This window comes from Manis javanica, chromosome 13, assembly GCF_040802235.1.
Source record: "Manis javanica isolate MJ-LG chromosome 13, MJ_LKY, whole genome shotgun sequence".
Classification (NCBI taxonomy): Eukaryota; Metazoa; Chordata; class Mammalia; order Pholidota; family Manidae; genus Manis; species Manis javanica.
Window position 1 is genome coordinate 63,156,285 of NC_133168.1, and position 18,912 is coordinate 63,175,196.

The 18,912-nt window shown below is 33.2% G+C and overlaps 1 protein-coding gene across 2 annotated transcripts in view; it reads right to left on the minus strand.

Annotated features, from left to right (window-relative positions):
- Positions 1–18,912, minus strand: part of SHPRH (SNF2 histone linker PHD RING helicase) — a 76,098-nt gene that overhangs the window by 35,094 nt on the left and 22,092 nt on the right. For both annotated transcript variants that reach the window (XM_073219715.1, XM_073219714.1), the window contains 7 exons: positions 17,058–17,221; positions 16,691–16,947; positions 15,464–15,585; positions 7,255–7,343; positions 5,136–5,228; positions 2,807–2,914; positions 1,096–1,238 (listed from right to left, as the gene is read on the minus strand). In XM_073219715.1, coding sequence (XP_073075816.1) covers positions 1,096–1,238; positions 2,807–2,914; positions 5,136–5,228; positions 7,255–7,343; positions 15,464–15,585; positions 16,691–16,947; positions 17,058–17,221 — 976 coding nt within the window. The remainder of the gene's footprint in view (positions 1–1,095; positions 1,239–2,806; positions 2,915–5,135; positions 5,229–7,254; positions 7,344–15,463; positions 15,586–16,690; positions 16,948–17,057; positions 17,222–18,912) is intronic.

The following is an 18,912-nucleotide window of genomic DNA, read 5'->3' on the forward strand; positions in this document are numbered from 1 at the left end:
GTTCTAATACGCAATTTGCAACTTTAAAGTCGTTTCTGTGTGGTTTAAGAAAAACAACTTTAAAATAATTTTAATATTACCAGCCAATTACACAATATTGGTAGATCACATTTGGATATAGCTTTAAAACTGGATAAAATGAATTATGACTTAATTATAACTTATCCTGGAACAGGGTTTTTTGGGTTTAAAGTAAAAAAAACAAGTGTACTCAAAAGCATAATACCTCAGAAATGAGAAGCCCATCAAGTTCTGTATGGTGAAGAAACACATCTAAGTTAATAATGACACATGGAACAGGTAGCATCTCTTTAGGGTTCTAGCAGACATTTGGAAAAGCTCTGAGAAGAGCATATGAAAGCACTTTAGAACATTTCAAAGATATTCTTATGCTGAACTTTTCACTGAAAACTAACATTAATCCCAACGCTAACTTTATACTGAGATGTGATCTGAGAAGCAATAAAGGATCCTCTCTCTCTGTCCCCCTACAAAGACTCAACATTCTGTCACAACACCTCAATTCCCCACATTAGACAGACATTCCTGTGGGTCAAACCACTGAAGGTACTTTCAACAGAATGAATTTGGTCTTTGGGAAGAACTGTTCACCATTTACACACCAAGAGCAATAATCCAACTCACCAATGAAGACACGGAAGAATGGTGTTAGGAGAAGAAGGATGGGAGAGAGAGTAGGTAACTTAACAGTATAAAACCTGGGCCACTGTGGCTCTATGATGCTTAGCTCTCAGGTAATGAATTACACAGAATAATTCTCCCAAACAAAGTCTGTTTCAAAACTTTGCTTAGAATTGGTTTTGGGTGTGTCCAACAGAGATACAAAGAAAACACTTTAAGCAGATTAAAACACTAAAAAGATAACATTTAGAAATGACTAATATATAGAAAAAAAGGTTTCTCATTTAGACTTATACCTAGTATTTTGGTTTGAAAGGTACTCTTAACAGTAAGGAAAAATCCAGATGTTCATAACCATATTACTCTGATATCTAATTCCACCTCTTAATACTAAATGATCTGATTATCTGGGGTGACTAGTCATAGCTGTTCTATTTTGTACTATTTTCTTACTTTTCTAACATAGAAAGCTTGCCAGTTTGTTGCTTGTAGCTGCTGGCTATTTCATTTCGCACTCGCTGAACAAGCTCCCCATCAATAGCAAATTCTATTGCTCTGTCAATCACATTTAGCCACCAAGGAGAAACAGAATAAATCTGTAAAAAAAAAAAGACAAGAGCTGATCAATCAATGTTTTTTTTTTAGTACTCACTTTATTTCTATTACTGGGAAGGGTGCTGTGAAAAAGTCAAAGGAAGCAATAAATGCTATTTCTAAAGGAATTATTATAGTGGGATAAAAGTATACATAATTCCATATAATGGATGAGTACAATTTTGCACATATTTTTAAGAACACCTGTTTGCTGACTACTTTGGATGAATGAGAATTTATTGTATACACTTGTATAACAAAGCTGTGCTAAAAAAATACTTTACCAAAAAGAAAACTTAGTAGTATATATATTTGAAAAAGTAATAGGCCTCTTTCTCAGAATAAAGACAGACATCATGCTAACCTTCAGCTAATTGACTAGATTTTACTCAACAAATAATCTATGATAACATCAAATGCCTAAATACTAAATAATTAACTAGAAGAATAAAACATGGAATAACTCGTTAAAATCAAAAAGTAAAAGTACATTTTGTGTAACCTTAGACTTTGCTACTGATTTTTTTTTTTGAGAGGGCATCTCTCATATTTATTAATCAAATGGTTGTTAATAGTTAACAACAATAAAATTCTGTACAGGGGACTCGATGCACAATCATTAATCCCCCCCAAGCCTAATTCTCATCAGTCTTTGATCTTCTGAAGCACAACGAACAAGTTCTTACATGGTGAACAAATTCTTACATAGTGAATAAGTTCTTACATGGTGAACAGTACAAGGGCAGTCATCACAGAAACTTTCAGTTTTGATCATGCATTATGAAGTATAAACAATCAGGTCAAATATGAATATTCATTTGATTTTTATACTTGATTTATATGTGAATCCCACATTTCTCCCTTTATTATTATTATTATTATTATCTTTTTAAATAAAATGCTGAAGTGGTAGGTAGATGCAAGATAAAGGTAGAAAACATAGTTTAGTGCTGTAAGAAAGCAAATGTAGATGATCAGGTCTGTGCCTATAGGCTAAGTATTGATCCAAGCTAAGAATTGATCCCCAATTTCTCACCTGATGGCCCCCCCTGCGACTGTGCCTGTCTTAGGTTGTTCCTCCCTTGAGGAATCTTACCCGTCTCTGGCTAACCAGTCATCTTCTGGGGGACTTTGCTACTGATTTTATAAAAGAGAAATTTTAGAAATGACAAATGGCAAGTATTCTATAAGAAAAATGTGTGTGTTTTAACGTTCTGACATCTTAAAAGAAAAGATTTTGTAAACATACACATCTTAGATCAAAAGGAGGTGATGGAAATCTTTACTTCCTTCAAAAGACCACTTGTCACATACCCAGGGTAAGAGCAAACCCATTGCAGCTTATATGAAAGAGATAACTTCCAAATAGGTGATTTATTTATGCATCTGTTCATTCAATCAATAAACACTGCTGACAGGAAATAAACTTTTATTGTGGGCCAGGCACCATACTAGATGCCAACAATTCCAAGAATAATAATACAGTTCAAGTTTCTTCCTAAATCAAAACAAAAATCAAAAGGCTGTGAGGAGACAAACACAAGCAAGCAAAGTCATTTTGGGTATGTACCTTTCTCTGCAGCTCACATATCATCTGCTGCACAGGCTGCAAAGCTTGTTGCGCCTCGGCAACTTCTGTATTACACTTGCTCATGTAATGCTCTCGCAGCTGTTTGGCCTGTGTTGGAACCGTAAACAAATACAAACTTTCATTCCAGGTCTAGAAAATAATTTAGTATGATGTTTCAAGAACAATATGGTTATTACATATATATTTAAAGCTACTTAACTCAGTTGAGGCATAAATATTTCAAGTGTACTGTTGAGAACATAGAAGTCATGCTAGAAATTCCTAGGATGTATATTAAAGAAAACACATTTATTTGTAAGTCATAAAATTTAAGAGATCCCAAGGGTTAACTCCCTAAATTTAAGAAAAAAGAGAACAGTAATATTTCAAAATATGAGGCAAAGGAAGGATACCTTTTAGTATTGGTCTGAATTATTTATTATGATTTCTTGGAATTACTTCAGTTTAGAAATAATATTTGAGAATACACAATAACACAGGTGTTATAAATTGAACTGCCCTCCACCCCAAATCAATATGGTGAAGCCCCAAACCCCAGTGAGACCATACTTGGTAAGGCCTTTATTAAAAAGGTAATCAAATGAGGAAATGTAGTTATATGAGATCACAAGGGTGGAACCCTAACTCAATATGACTGGTAGCCTTAAAAGAAGAGAGAAGACACCAAGGTTGCAAGCACACAAAGAAAAGGCCACCTGAGGATACAGCGAGAAGGCAGCCATATATAAGCCAAGGAGGAGTCCCCAGGAGAAACCAACTCTGCTGACATCTTGATCTGGAACAGCCAATCTCCAGAACCATGAGAAATGAATTTACACAGTCTATGGTATTTGGTTATGGCAGCAATAGAGAACTAATACAAGAGGGATTTAAACTTCTTCCCCTTTCAACTTTTCCAGATAAATCGAAGGGCCATATTATTTGTCAATGAAATATTGAAAAATTTTATTCTTCCAAATCACCATTAGGAAACTTGTGAAAATTCTTCACTTTCTTCCATTTAACTGAAATACTTAACTTGTTTCTGAAACTATTTTATGAATAAAGAGAGGAGATCAAAGGCTAGATGGGATACTTGGAGGAAAACTAGAAAGACTACTACTGAACAGAAAAATCTCACGCTCCCACATAGTAGTGGATTGAGTCACATGAACTTGTCTATACTAAGCCACTTCTGACTCAAGAACATGGCAATTTCATGAGGTTTAAATGAACAGATACATCTCTTTGGACTAGTCATTTTATTTCCCGGGGTTTTTGTTACTTCATTTGCAAAAATCAGTAGTTGAAACAGATGATTGCTTGGATCTTGTCCAGCTTTGAAATACCGTGCCTTCATATTCGAGGCAAAGCAATAATGTGGCCTCCTTGGAAATATATTTATATGGCACGACCCTCTTTCTCATGATGCATTTTTTCTTTTTTTATCACAACTTTCTAATTAATTGCTATTAAAGTTCCTTGGCTATATTATTTGGTCATTAGAGCTGCCTACTAATAGACTGAACTGTCTCCCAGAGAGTTTCCTGTCACTGAAGGCACTTAAACAGTGATAGATCATATGCAAGGATTAGATGGTTGAGTTGGGAATGAAATTTCACTTGGAAATTTCCAACACAGAATGCCATCTAACACCAACAAAGAGCTGTACATATTTGTACAATCTCATCTTTTATCTTGTTGATTCAAATAAAGGCTCCACTTACAGGTTCAATTCATTCCAAACATATTTACTACTCTTTAAAGATTTTAGCTATGCCATTATCTCTGATCTTTAAAGAGGCAAAAATCCATGGGGGAATTATCATGATATACTCATTAACAAATTACAGTGGAATAATTTATATCACTATCTCCAATGACGGCAAGCCTCATTGCGGAAGGAACGTCTTTGAGGACGTGAGAAATACCACTGAAACTCTGAGTTAGTTTATTGCCTTCCATAATATACAGAATGGTAGAGGAAATGCAAAACTTTATTTTTACTAAACTATGTCTTTTGCAGATCTGCCATGCCAACAACATGGCTCCTTTTTGCTTGTTATTTATTTACATGTGCTGTTGGCAACCAACAGCTGTATCTACAAAAGGAATGATTATATAACTGCAAGTAGATCACCAGTGAAGCAAACTAATATGGAGTCTGCCACGGCTGGCCACTCAAAATCAGCAAAGTTTGGAACATAAAAGCAAAAGAGGAAATCATGGCTAACTTCACTTAAAGTATGCCTTAGGAAAAATTAGTTAGATGGGGCATAAAGTCTGAAAAAAACATTCTCTTACAGGCAGAATGAAAAGCAATAATTACCTCTTCCTCAAGTCTGCCATCTCGCAAGGTAGGAGGTATCCCTGGGTGCTTGGCTACCAACAATTCCATCAAGTTATGTGTAGCATGAAGTCTCTACAACACACAAAGGGCAGTAACTGTGACAACAATGCAGTGTAACTCTGAAGAGAGAACCTACTATTAATATGGCATACAGAGTACCAACACCACATTAAGATCAGATCACCGAACACGTTTCCTCTAAAACAACTTGAGTACTGTCTCAAGAAAACCAAAGTCAGTTTTATAGTAAAGGTCTTTATTTCATAATGGCATAAATTTTCTATTAGAAACATACAGTCTTATAGAATACATCTATTCATTTAGCAGAATGTCATATGAGCATACTTCTTCTATTATACATGGATTTGTCTATACAGGGAACTATGAGTATGCCAAATAAGTCCAGTAAAATAGAAAGCTTGACTGTACAGACTTGATTTCTCTTCTGGGAAGTGAGTCTGCATGAGCCCAGCAGTTATATTATGATAAATATAAGGATAGTAAAATACCTAAGAAAATGGTAATGACCTGGATCTGTTGAACTTAAGGGCTGACAAGGGGAGGAGATAGAAGTGAAGATGGTGTGGGAAGGAGAGAACTATCTTATGTCTCTGTATCAATTTCTCACTGTGGCACTGAGTCTGCAGCTGGTTAGAGGCTCCCTCTAGAGTCAAGGGCTGTGAGAAGAAATAAAGTGACTTCTATTTGTTAACTTGACACTTTACTTGGGAAGATATGTAAGGGATAAAGGATGATGGGGAAATAACCCTTCTGGAAAGATCTGATATGGTGCCAGGGGTCTGGAGACTATAAATGTTTACTCTGTTTTGCTATAAATTACAGGCCACGAGATAGATCTTTACAGAATTAACCTTTCAAAGTTATGTCGAATATCTGGGGTCTTTTCAACATGGTTTCATAGATTATACAGTCAGTACCGCTGTCAGGTTTAATATCAACAACAAACATGTAAATAACACTAGACAAACAGGGGAGTAGAAACTCAGCTCTACTTCTTGTGTACACTTGTGGAACAGAACTCTGCTTTCTGCACATGGTGGTGGAATGGAAGGGGAAGAACACTTATCTCTCTCCACCAGCTTACATGTTTTATGCCAAAGGAACAGAGCAGCTAATCATTCTGGACAGAGCAAGACATTCTGTGGCCACGCTTTACCAGTAGGTGGGGTTACTAGGACCAAAAGGAAGAACTAGGTTGATTGCTTCCCCTTCACTCTTGCACTTGGGCATAATGACTCATCAGTTGTCTTGCCCACTCTTTTACTTCTGTTTCTTTTACTTAGGAGTGTGATACCTTTGTACTTCCTCCTTCTCTCATGAGGCAAACACATTTGTTTAAGGTCCAAGGCCTGCCTTCCTTACCCATGCAGAATATAAGTAGATTTGTATTTAATTTTCTTTCCTCTCCCCCAGACACTCTAATTCCCCACTGAGGCACATGGGAACATGCAGGTCCCAAGGTCTAGATTCTGAATGGTAAAGAAGTTTTACTAAGGACTCAAGCCTAAACTTAACAAGATTAATAAAAATGGTCTTTATTCACCATTTAGATAGAGAGCTTTGTTTAAATGATCCACTGGGCAGAACCAAAAAGGGAAAGAGTTGTAATATTTAAGTAAGTGTTATAATTCAAATATCCAAATCTCCATTAAAAGACATCAGAAGTTAAATAAGATCATTGATAGGTTTTATTATTGCTTAGTTCCATTGCTGATGCTGATCTTAACTCTTCTTTTTGGTGAAAACCATGTGAATAAGTATGTCACTGTTATATGCAAAATGATAAAGCTTACAACATTCTTTGAAGCACAAATACTCTGAACTGTTTCTCTGATGTAGATTCATCTAATCAGTCTTGTGCCAATACTGGCCTAAGCATATGAAATAGTAGTGATGTTCAAACTTCCGTGTATATGCAAATCAACTTGGGTGCTTATTAAGAGGACTGATTCCCAAGCTTTATGTCCAGAGATTGACTCAGTCCATTTGCTACCCTTTATCTTATTAAATATTCAGAAAAATTATTTTGTAAGAAACAAATAGAACATATATTTGAAACTGCTTAGTTTTTACTTACTTGGATTGAATCGGTTTTGAGTTTTGCTTTGTGCTCCTCAGATGAACGCAGCACTTCTCTGTATAGTTCTGCTGCCAAGGCATACTCACCTGAAGAATTAAAATGTATTTAAAGCATAAAAAAGTCATGTATTTAGCTCCTAATGTGGTCTAGTTATTTATTATCTAAAAATGTCTACTGTAAAAAAATAACTGAATGATTAAAACAATTTTTTTAAGAAAAGGAATTTGAGTTGGTATTAATGATTGCTCCAACCAGAAACTGATGATTCACCTTTTTGTTAATTTCACAGAATAGAAAACCAATTAAATACATATACAATGTTGTAAAATTATACTGACATACAAACTCTTGATTAACTTTTAATTTAAACTACTGATTTTCCTCTTACTGAAGTTAAAGGGTGCCAATCAGTAGTCATTTGATGTTTCAAATTAAAAACAGATCTGGGGTAAGTACAGGTACTTACAACAAATATTTAAAACACTATGACCACAATACACACTAATGCTCAGAAAAATAATATATTCTTAATAGGCATTGGTGGCCAAATGATTTGCAATTAAAAACTATATTTCAAAAACTTAGGTTCTTTCCATTTTTGGTCACACAAATCACAACTAGTTAGAGACTGAAATGCTGTGTTTTATTGTTCATAAGTAGGAGCTCATTCAAATAAAGTAATTAAAAAGTATCAATTAAAGTACAAGTTGGCAAACAGCCAATGGGTCATATCTGACCCCCTGAATTTTTGGAGGGTCTATGAGCTAAATTTTACAATTTTAAATAGCTAAAAAAAATTCAAAAGAATACTATTTTGTGACATGTGAAAATAATATGAAATTATATTGCAGAGCCCATGAATAGTTTTATTGGAATTCAGCCATGCTAATTTGTTTATGTATGGTCTTCTGCTGCTTTTACATTATGGGTAGTTGCAACAAAGCCTAAAGTATTTGTTACTTGGTTCTTCAGAAAAACTTTGATGACACTGAAAACAAGGAAAGAAGGGATGAAATACTTTTAATGGCTTGAATAATGGAACCTATCTTATTTTCTGCTCGGGGAAAAAACTCAAAACTCGTTAATTTATTAATACAATTAAAATAAGAAATCTAATTTTAACTGAACAAATCATGAAATACAAGAAGAAAATACAGAAATGTTCTAGTTTTAGTTAGTTGACAAAAGTTTTTTTCCCTGATCAATCAGGTACTTTATAAGCTTACAACTGGTTTTATTAATATCATGGATTTAGGACTTTGATCATAATCGCAATGAATTATATATATATATATATATATACACACACACGAACTTCTGTAAATTTTGTTGTTGGTTCCCTTTCTGTTAAAGCTGATTATATATATAAACATATATACATATTTGTGATAAAATATACATAACATACAATTTAGCATTTTCAGCCATTTTTAAATGTGTAGTTCGGTGGCATTAAGTACATTTACATTCTTGTGCAAAACACTTGCTCTTACACCACTGCTATTTAGTTCCACCAGTTACCTAATACAAAGCTTTCTAAAGCACACCTTGTCATAGTACTTTATAGTCAGCCAACTTCTATTCAATTTGACAAGGGAGAAGACTATTTTAACAATAATGAAGTCATGTTATAACACAGAAGTAACTCAATTATCTTTACACAATGAGCTTTCCTATTTTAGTTTTGAAGATTCTTATGAAGATTTTTAAAAGACATATGGATTCTATTAGTAGTTACAGAGAATAATTTTTTAACAATTCTTTCATAATTAGTATAACTTCTAAAAGAGGTATAATGACTAGAATATAAGCTGTTAAATTTGAACTACTTACTACTAATAGCTGCCTTTTAAAATGTTTATTTAAAAAAGACATGCTTTCTGGGGAAAGCACAAAAATACGCATATTCAGTAAGTTATACAAATTTAAGATGAATTTGGAAATACCCATTCTTTGCCACTTGATGGCACTAACATTTCCAAGTAAACAAACCATACTGAATTTGATATTGCCAAGTTAATTTTCTTGAAAAATATTTGCAGAAAACACATTGTACAAAATTGGAATTAACACCATGTTTTCAGTACCATAATCAGTGAGTACCTTAGAATATGCTGTCTATAACAGATACCAATTTGCATATAATATAAGCAAATCCTCATGCAGTTGGAAATTAATTTTAGATTTCTTTTGTAAGTCAGATCTCCACTATCTGATCTTTATACTGCAGGAGTTTAAATGATATAAGTTAAATATGTAAAGTTATTTTTAAAAATGTGTATTGTTTAACTTTTCCTTATCAAGTTAAGCAATGGAAACTAAAAGCAATAAACCCATCAAAATTAAATTAAGAATGGACATATCCTTTGTTAATAAACATTCTACCAATCATCAATATTTTCCAACTGATTTCCATTCACAGAAAGACAATGAACTACAGTGGGAATGCAGAGGAAACTATCTGAAAAGAGCAGTGAAGTACTTCCTTTTATGCCACAAGGTGGTATTTTGTCACACAAGAGCCAACTACACACTGATCCTGCTAGATGCCTTAGTGCTTGGAAAATGATCAGATAAATAACCTTTTTTTCCCAATCCTTATACCATGCATAACTTCATAGCAGGGAAATGGATACAATAAATCTGAACAGGAGGCTGGAAAAAAGGCCAAGTGGAGCAGTTTATTCTCTCGCTAAGCTCCTAAGTCACAGCAATAGAGAACAAAATGAGGAATGTAATTTTATAAAATGAAAATGGAAATATGAAATTTATTTTTGTTATTGTGACAATCTATAAGTAATATATTGCTCCATGTTAGAAATTTCTGATGGAGAGCTCCAACCTACTATAGACAGCATAATTTATCATAATAATGAAATTTATAAATAGATAAAGAAGTAGGCATGGTATAATAAAAAAAATTAAACATTTCATTTGAAGTCAAAAGATGCAGGGCACATTCACTGTCATTTACTAGCTAAATCTTGAGAAAGCAAGTATGCCTTCTTAGAACTCCAGCTTTCTTATGTAAAATGGGGATGCTAATACCTCAGCCACTGGGCATTTATGAGGATAAAACAGAATATATGCATGAAAGTATTACATATTAAGTGCTTGTTGAAAAATGATCATTTCTTAGATATGATGCTAGATTTTAATGATTTAAGTCCACAGGCTACAACTATAGTAAATAAGCCCTATCTTTCCCAGTTCTTGTCTACAACTACTTCTACTCAGCACTGTGAGTTGCTCTAAACTCTACCTAAGTATTGAAGACAATCAGAGACACTTCTAGTTCTAGTCTGTATGCTGAAGAGCTAATTAACTAAAGACAGGCCGCCAGTTGAAAGAAGTTTAGAACATTTCCTTGCACTCTACAAAAGCACAAATTTCTCTGAGCAATTGATTTCTTTAAGGTCTTATTAGGTAAATGAGAATGGTAAGTTCCATGACCGTGTATCTAAGTAGACTAAAAAATTAGTAATTTTTGTGGGAAGGCTGAAAGAGTGGAAATTTATCATAAAACGCCTTTCTAGAGGTAATACTATAATGATGAGCTCATTTCCCAATTTTGTGAGGAATGTAGAAATAAAGTAGTTGTATATCCAAAATAATCAGAGTGCCTAAAACTGTACACTATTACACCGTTATGAAATACTTAAATGATTTCAAGGACTATATTCTACTTAGTTTTGGAGAGACTAAAATCAAATTACCTAAACCAAAGCTGCTAGAGAAAGTTTAAAAAGTGGTTTTATAAAAAGGTACATTTGTATCAGTTATTTCATCATTACTACAAGAAACCTTAAAACTCTATGATCTAAAAACTACGAAACTATACAATCTTATATTTTACAAGGGCAGCATAAAATTGATGTAGTTCTTGAAAAGAGCACTCAATGATTCATTAGAGTTGCAAAAAAAAAGTAGCACTTGAGTTCAGGTAGCCAGAAAAGTTATTATGAAGAAAATACAAACTAAATTTCTGCAAAAAATGAATGATTCTAATACAAAGGTAGAGGCACTGAGTTAATTCCAAGTCTACTATAAAAGTAAGTTGAGGTTATGTAAATGAAGCTAAGGAAATGATACACAGCTGGTGTACAAGTTTATAGCCTCATCAGCAGGGTATGAATGAGAATTCCAGTTGTTTCCACATCCTTGTCAACATTTGATGTTTAATGTGAGCCATTCTAGTAAGGGCATAGCAGTATTCTTACGGTTTACATTTGCATGTACCTAATGACTAATGATGCTGAATAGCTATCTTTTCATGTGTTTTTTGCCAACTCTATGTAGTCACTGAAGTCTCTGTTCAAATATTTTGCCTATTTTCATTGAGTTTTCTTATTCTTTTAGTAGGTCTTTTAACATTCTTGATACAAGTCCTTTCTCAGGTATGTGATTTGCAAGTATTTTCTCTATTCAAGGTCTTATCTTTTTATTGTCGTAACAGTGCCTTTTCAAGAGTGGAAAGATTAATAACTTCCACCAACTCAATCATTTTTTCATTTATAGATTGTGCATTTGGTATCATACCTAAGAAATCTTTGCCTAATCCCAAATCACAAATATTTTATCCTTTGTATTTCTAGAAGTTTTATAGTTTAAGGTTTTAATTTTAGTTATATCCTTTTTATTCTGAAATTTTTACATGGTACATGGCTAAAGCTTAATTATTTGAATATGGATATCTTTCTGTTCTAGTGTTTACTGAAAACACTAAACTTTCTTCACTGAAATGCCTTTGCATCTTTGTTGAAATATCAACTGATTACAGATAAGTGGGACTATTTCTGGACTCTACTGTTCCATTGGTCTACTTGTCTATCCTTAGATCATGTCACACTGTCTTGATTATTGTAGCTGTAAAATAAATCTTGATTCAAGTAGTGTAAATCATCCATTTTGTTCTTTTCCAAAATTGCTTTGGCTATTCTAGGTGAATTTCAGAATCAGCCTGTCAACTTCTATATAAATTTTCATTATGCAATTTGGATCGCACTGACCCTATGTATCAATTTCAGATGAATCAGCATCTTAATATTACTGAGTGTTCTAATCCACGAAGATCAGAAGATGGTGTAATTAAGTGTTAATTTCTCAGTAATGTTTGTAATTTTCAAGGTTTTTACATCTTTTTAAAGTTGAGGTCTAAGTATTTAGCATTTTTCTGATACTAATAATGATATTGTTGTTATAATGTCTAATTGTTCATTCTTAGCATATAGGAATAAAGTTGATTTTTATATAGTCACTTTGTATCATGCAACTTTGCAAAACTTAGTAGTTCCAGTAGTTTTCTTACAGACAACCATATTGAGCAAAAATAGTTTTATATTTTTACTTACTGAATCTCCTAACTTTTATTTCTTTTAACTGTCTTTGAGCACTGAAGAAAACTCAGGTACAATGCTGAATAGAGTGGTGAGGGGACATTTTTGACTTGTTCATGATCTTAGAGGGAAAGCATTTAGTTTTCAACCTTTAAGTATAACACTGTAGATTTTTTATAGATGCCTTTTCTTGAAGTGAGAAAGTTCTCTTTAATACCTTGACTTCTGAAAGTTTTTATCTCGAACGGATGCTGAATTTTGTCAAATAATTTTACTACATTTATTGGGATGATCATAAGATTTATCCTTTTTAATTATTAGTTTGCAAATTATATTAACTGATTTTTGAATATTAAGCCAATTTTGCATTTCTGGGATAAACTCTACTTGTCATAAAGTATTATTCTTTTGTATATATTGTTGAGTTTATTTTAAAACAAATTTTAAAAGAATTTTACATTGTATTCTTGAAAGATACTAGTCCGTGGTTTTCTTATAATGTCTGTGTCTGAATGATGTTAATGCTACCTCCAAATAAGTTGGGAAGTATTCTTTTTCAATTTTCTGGAAGAGTTTTTATAGACTTGATATCATTTCTTCCTTAAAGTTTTGTAGAATTCACTAATGAAGTCATCTGAGCCTAGAATTTTCTTTGTGGTTTTTTAATAACAAAATCAATTTCTTGAATATATTCAGGGCTATGCAGGTTATCCCTTTCTTCCTGAGTAAGCTTTGGTAGTCTGTGTCTTCCAAAGCATTTGTCCATTGATGTGAGTTATCAAAATTCTGATATAAAGTTATTCATAAAATTCCTTTATATTTTTAAATATTTCTAGAATCTATAGTAATGTCACCTCTCACATTTCCTAATCATGGTAATCTGACTCTCCTTTTTCTCAAACAGTTTGACTAGAGGTTTATAAATTTTTATTTATCTTCTTAAAAATCAGCTTTTGGTTTCACTGTTTTTCTCTATTGGTTTTGTTTTCCTTTTGATTGATTCATGATCACTTTATTTCCTGTCTTTTGCTGACTTTGTATTTCATTTGTTCTTTTTTTAGCTTCTTAAGGTTATAAGCTGAAGTCACTGACTTAAAACTGTTTTCTTTCATGATAGTGTTTAGTCTTATAATTCCCTTTAATTACTAACTTGTTACAGTCTAGAAATCTTGATACATGTTATTTTCATTTTGACTTACTTCAAAATACTCCCAGTTTCCCTTTTATTTATCCTTTAACCCAATGGTTATTTAGAAGTATATTATTTAGTTTTCAAATATTTGGGGATTTTCCAGTTATTTTTCTGTTTGATAAATTTAATTCTACTGTAGTCACGGAATATCCACTCTGGAAGAAATCCATTCTGAAAATCCCTGTTTACTAATTAGGGAATTCAGACAATTGCATTTAATGTGACCACTGATATGCTTGGGTTTAAAACTTTTGCTATTTGTTTTCTATTTGTCTCATCTGTTTTTTATTCCCTTCTTGTTTCTGCCTTTTTTTAGATTGAGAATTTTTTATTATTCCTATTTATCTTCTCACTCAGATTATTATCTTAACTCTGTTGTGTTTTTCAGTGGTTGCTTTAGGGTGTATAGCACATACCTTTGACTTATCATCTACTATCATGTGATATTATACCACTTCATATATAGCATAAAAACTGTGTATATCTGTTTGTCCTCATCCAGACTTTCTGCTGTTGGTTTCACATTTACATGTTATAAACTCCACAATATATTTCTTCACATTATTTTTTCTTCTTCAGAGACTCTAATACATTTATATTAGTCCAGCTGAAGTTATCTACAATTTCATTGATGCTCTTTTCAAATTTTCTAGTCCTTATTTTCTTCATGTTACATAGTTTCTATTGCTATTCTATTCTTTGACTTTGGTGATCATTTATTCTGGTATCAAATCTGCTGTTTATTAAGTGTATCACACACTGAAATTTTCATCTCTAATCCAAGTATATGTTTCAATACCTCTACTTAACATGTTTAATCTTTACTCTTGAACCTATGAAATACAGTACTCATGATTCTTGTATTTATATGGAAAGGTGTTTACTAAATGGTGTTCATTAATAGAACCTGTTATCTAAACAACTTCTGCTTCTGGCCAATACAGAATAATAGAGAATCGATTAATCCTTCTCCCTAAAGCAACTAAAATAATAGACAAAATGTATGAAATAGTTTGTTAGATATTTGACGTCAGGCAACAAAAAAACAGTGATCCCTGAGAGACGGGTATGGCAAGTAAACACCTTACCACGAAATAGAAGATTCTCTTAACCTGCTTAAATTTTATGCATATTATATGACACCATAACTATAGACACATACATGTATGTATTTGCTTCCTGTTAAGATTTTAATTAAGGTATACAAGATCAGAGACTATCCTTTGTTTTACTGTATCATCTTTAGGACCTAGATCATACCTGGCACATAGCAGATACTCTAATATTTGTTCAAACAGTGAATTTACAAACAACATTATTTTGTAAATCAATGACCAACATTCCTTTGGATGTGTCAACATTTAACTATTCTTCTATTTCTAAACATTTTGGTTGTTTTTAGTTGTTCACTGTTATAGACTAAGATTAATGACATAGAGCCAAAGCGTTGTTCATATCCTAATTTCCCTAAAAAAAAAAGCTTCTAAAAGTGTAAAGCATATGAAAACTTTGATGGTTTTGAAATGCTCCACACAACTGCTTTCTATTAGGTTGAACCTATTTAAATTAAGATCATAGTGTGTGAGAGAATCTTTCTTGGGTGATTTTGATTACTACTATAACTAATCTTCATTAAATACTCAGAAGAATCGGACATCACAAAGCAATCACATTCTACCTTTAATGATATGGATGCCTGCTAAGCCATTGAGAGCACAAACTAGCTGCCGATGTGCTTCTTTACATTCAGTTGTACATTTCCTCTGTAGAGATATCAGCAGCTCTTCCATTGTCATGGTGCTACAAGAAAAGGCAGACTGTTTAGAACTAGAAAGAAAATCCTTTGTAAGAGTATTATACCATGTAAGATCAAGAGGGTAACTCATGAAGTTTTTGTGGTATCTTCAGCATCCTCTTTACTCCATTTTTCCAGTATCAATTTTCACAAAATTACCTCTTACTATTCTAATAAGCATCCTTCTACCATACCCCATCATTCCTTAACTTTTTCTCATTTCAGTCAATGGAGAATGTAACTAGAAAAACCTTTGTAAAGTACAACACAATATATTTGGAACAGTAAGGGTGTTGGAATGTTAAGACTGAGCCTGAATCCCAGCATTATAACTTAACCTCCATGAGTCTGAATTTGTTTTTTAATCTGTAAAAAAAAGATTAGATTCTCTAAGGATTAGATCAAATGCCATTTCCACAAACTGACTGTTTAACAATAACCATTTATATAGTAATTGTTTCTATGCTCTAACTGTCCACAGCAATTTATTTGTATGTCTTGTGAAATATATCATGCTTGCTTTAAATTATAGAAATCTAATCTTTGTCATCTCCTTTACTGGTCTAAAACTGCATAAAAGCAAGGACAAAAATGTGATTCCTCTTTCTATTTCTTATAGGCCTGAAAATTATCTTTTTCATATTAGCTGCTAAAAAAAAGTCAGTTCCTGAGTCAGAGTCCGATGAATAAACAATGTAAGCGACAACAGAGTACTGTGGACATACATAAATACCTTTAATGTGTTAAGAAGTGATAATCAAAGAGAAATAGCAAAATTATAAAGAAAATATTTTATAGTATCTATTTCATCTAATTCCTGATGCGACCAAAAAATATAAAGAACAAAAGCCTTTACTATAGCAAAAACAAAACAAAAAAACTCCATAGTAGTCTTAATTTTAAAAGAACTGCTCAAAACCCTGAAGGTAATTTTGATGATTCTTTCACAAATGGGGTTCCTTACCAAAGAAAAACTACCACACTGCTAAACATAGCTGATAACTTAGCTATAAGACCCTGAATGAAACTGTAAACTAGGAAGCTAAGTGCTTAAATATTGTCTATTACTATTCTATTATCAATTTGTAGCATAAGGATTGATAATAAAACCTTTTTTGGAGTGGTAAGAACTCTCCACGAACAGCCTGTGGGTGGCAGCAGGCTTGTCTGAGCCTCAGCAGTGGATACAGGATGGAGGTGACAGTCCTCCTGTCCAAGCTGCTGAGCTTCAGAGCCCAGTCAGAAATCTTCCTGAGTTTTACTGCTGCATCCTGGCAGCACACTTCATGTTGACGGTCATAGAAATGTCTTTCCACAGGAGAGAAGTGAAGCCAGTGGATTTCTTCTGTCTGTGGGGGTATCTGGATCTGCGGAGAGGAGAGAAAAATTGACTTCACCTGGAAATTTAACTTTTCATCCCAATTCTGCTTCTTTTCTCTTATGATACCCTTAATCAACAAAAACTTATCCTACTGACTTGGTCAATCACATCTTCCTTTGCCGACCTCCACAATATCTTGGCAATAAAGTTGTACAGAAGCTGAGGATTCTTCTTGAGGTAAGGTTGATAGAGAAGTCGAACCCACCAGTGTTTGACACAGTAAGGTTCAATACCAAGAAAGACCACTAATCCAAAAAGATCTGAAAAGAACAAACAAACAAACATAGAATAACTGTTCCTGTATTTCTACATTATTATTCTGAAAAATCACTTTCAAAGACATCACAGAGCACATAGTACTTTCTATAATTTAAAATGCAGATTGTACAGGCTCTCAAATCTGAAGGTGAATTTCACTTCAACTTAGGTATTATTCAGCATTAATTTGCTCTAGGTTTTATGCTAAGAGCTAAAAAATGTTTTGAAGTTTACAGAACCTTTACACAAGCCTTGTACTTCATTCAAAAGTCTGAAATTTCCATCAGAAGAAGTAAACCCAGGAAAGTACTCAACTGTGTGTGCCTGATCAAGGGATATATAAGAACCATGCATTGAAACTAATGGATGCAAGACTTGCTGAATTAGAAACAAAAATTCTAATTACATATTCTCTAATCCAATATTCCTCATATTTTTTGGTCTAATAATTTTATTTACAGGAAATAAAAGCCCAAGACAACAAAAAATAGAGACAAATTTACCCATACAGTGATCGTTCACAGAAATACTATACAGACTAAAAATGACTCAAATAAAAGAATGATTAAATAAATTATGGTACTTCCCATAAGACAGAACCTTTCTTTTTTTTATCCAGCAGATCCTGTGTGTGTTTGATTTAGAACATGGTACTTACATATTTCTTGACTGGGGCACACTGAATCTTTTTTTTTTTAGTAAGGTATCATTGATATACAAATTTATGAAGGTTTCACATGAGTAACACTGTGGTTACTACATTCACCCATATTATCAAGTCCCCACCCCACACCCCATTGTAGTCACTGTTCATCAGCATAGTAAGATGCTACAGAGTCACTACTTATCTTCTCTGCTATTGCCTTCCCCATGCTCCCTACATTACGTGTGCTAATCATAATATCCCTTAATCCCCTTCTCCCTCCCTCCCCACCCATGCGCCACACCCCCTTTCCTTTGGTAACCGCTAGTCCCTTCTTGGAGTCTGTGACACACTGAATATTATATTCTGTATTTTTGTCCACTTAACATTATACCCTAAGCAGTAAAACTGCTTTGTTATACATAATAGCAAGTGAAAAAAAATAAAATCATGCGTGCAGTATGAGCACAAATATATAAACATATACATGGGAAATGTTGGAACGGTGGTTGTCTTCAAATGAAGTTTATGGCTGAATAGTAATTTTTTTCTTTACGTTTTTTTGTATTGTTAGACATGTTCACAACAGGCATATATTCTCTTTAGAAGTCATAAACTTTTTTTTTTTAAAGGATAGGACTCTACCTATATTTATTCTGAAGATGACCAACATATATTTAGGTTGAATTAAGTTACTTTGATGATTCCCGAGTCAGAACCATCTGAAAAAAACATTGCCTGTATGCAGATATCCAGATTTGTATTTTCTGCTCAAATCAATCCAATCACCTAGATGTGCGATCCCAGATGTGCCTCAAGCTCAATTTGCTAAAATCAAATTCACAGTCTTTTTGCCCAAAGATGCTTCTCTTTAAGTGCTGTTCAGTTTGTGTATACTGTCACAAACTACGTAGTTGTGAAAGTCTGAAGTCTTGGCATTTCCTGATAACTGAAGGAGGACTATTAATTTTTTCTTACCCACTTGTTTTCATTTCCTCAGGACAATCCTAGTCCAAATCCAAAGTGCCAACACCACTTACCCAGATTACT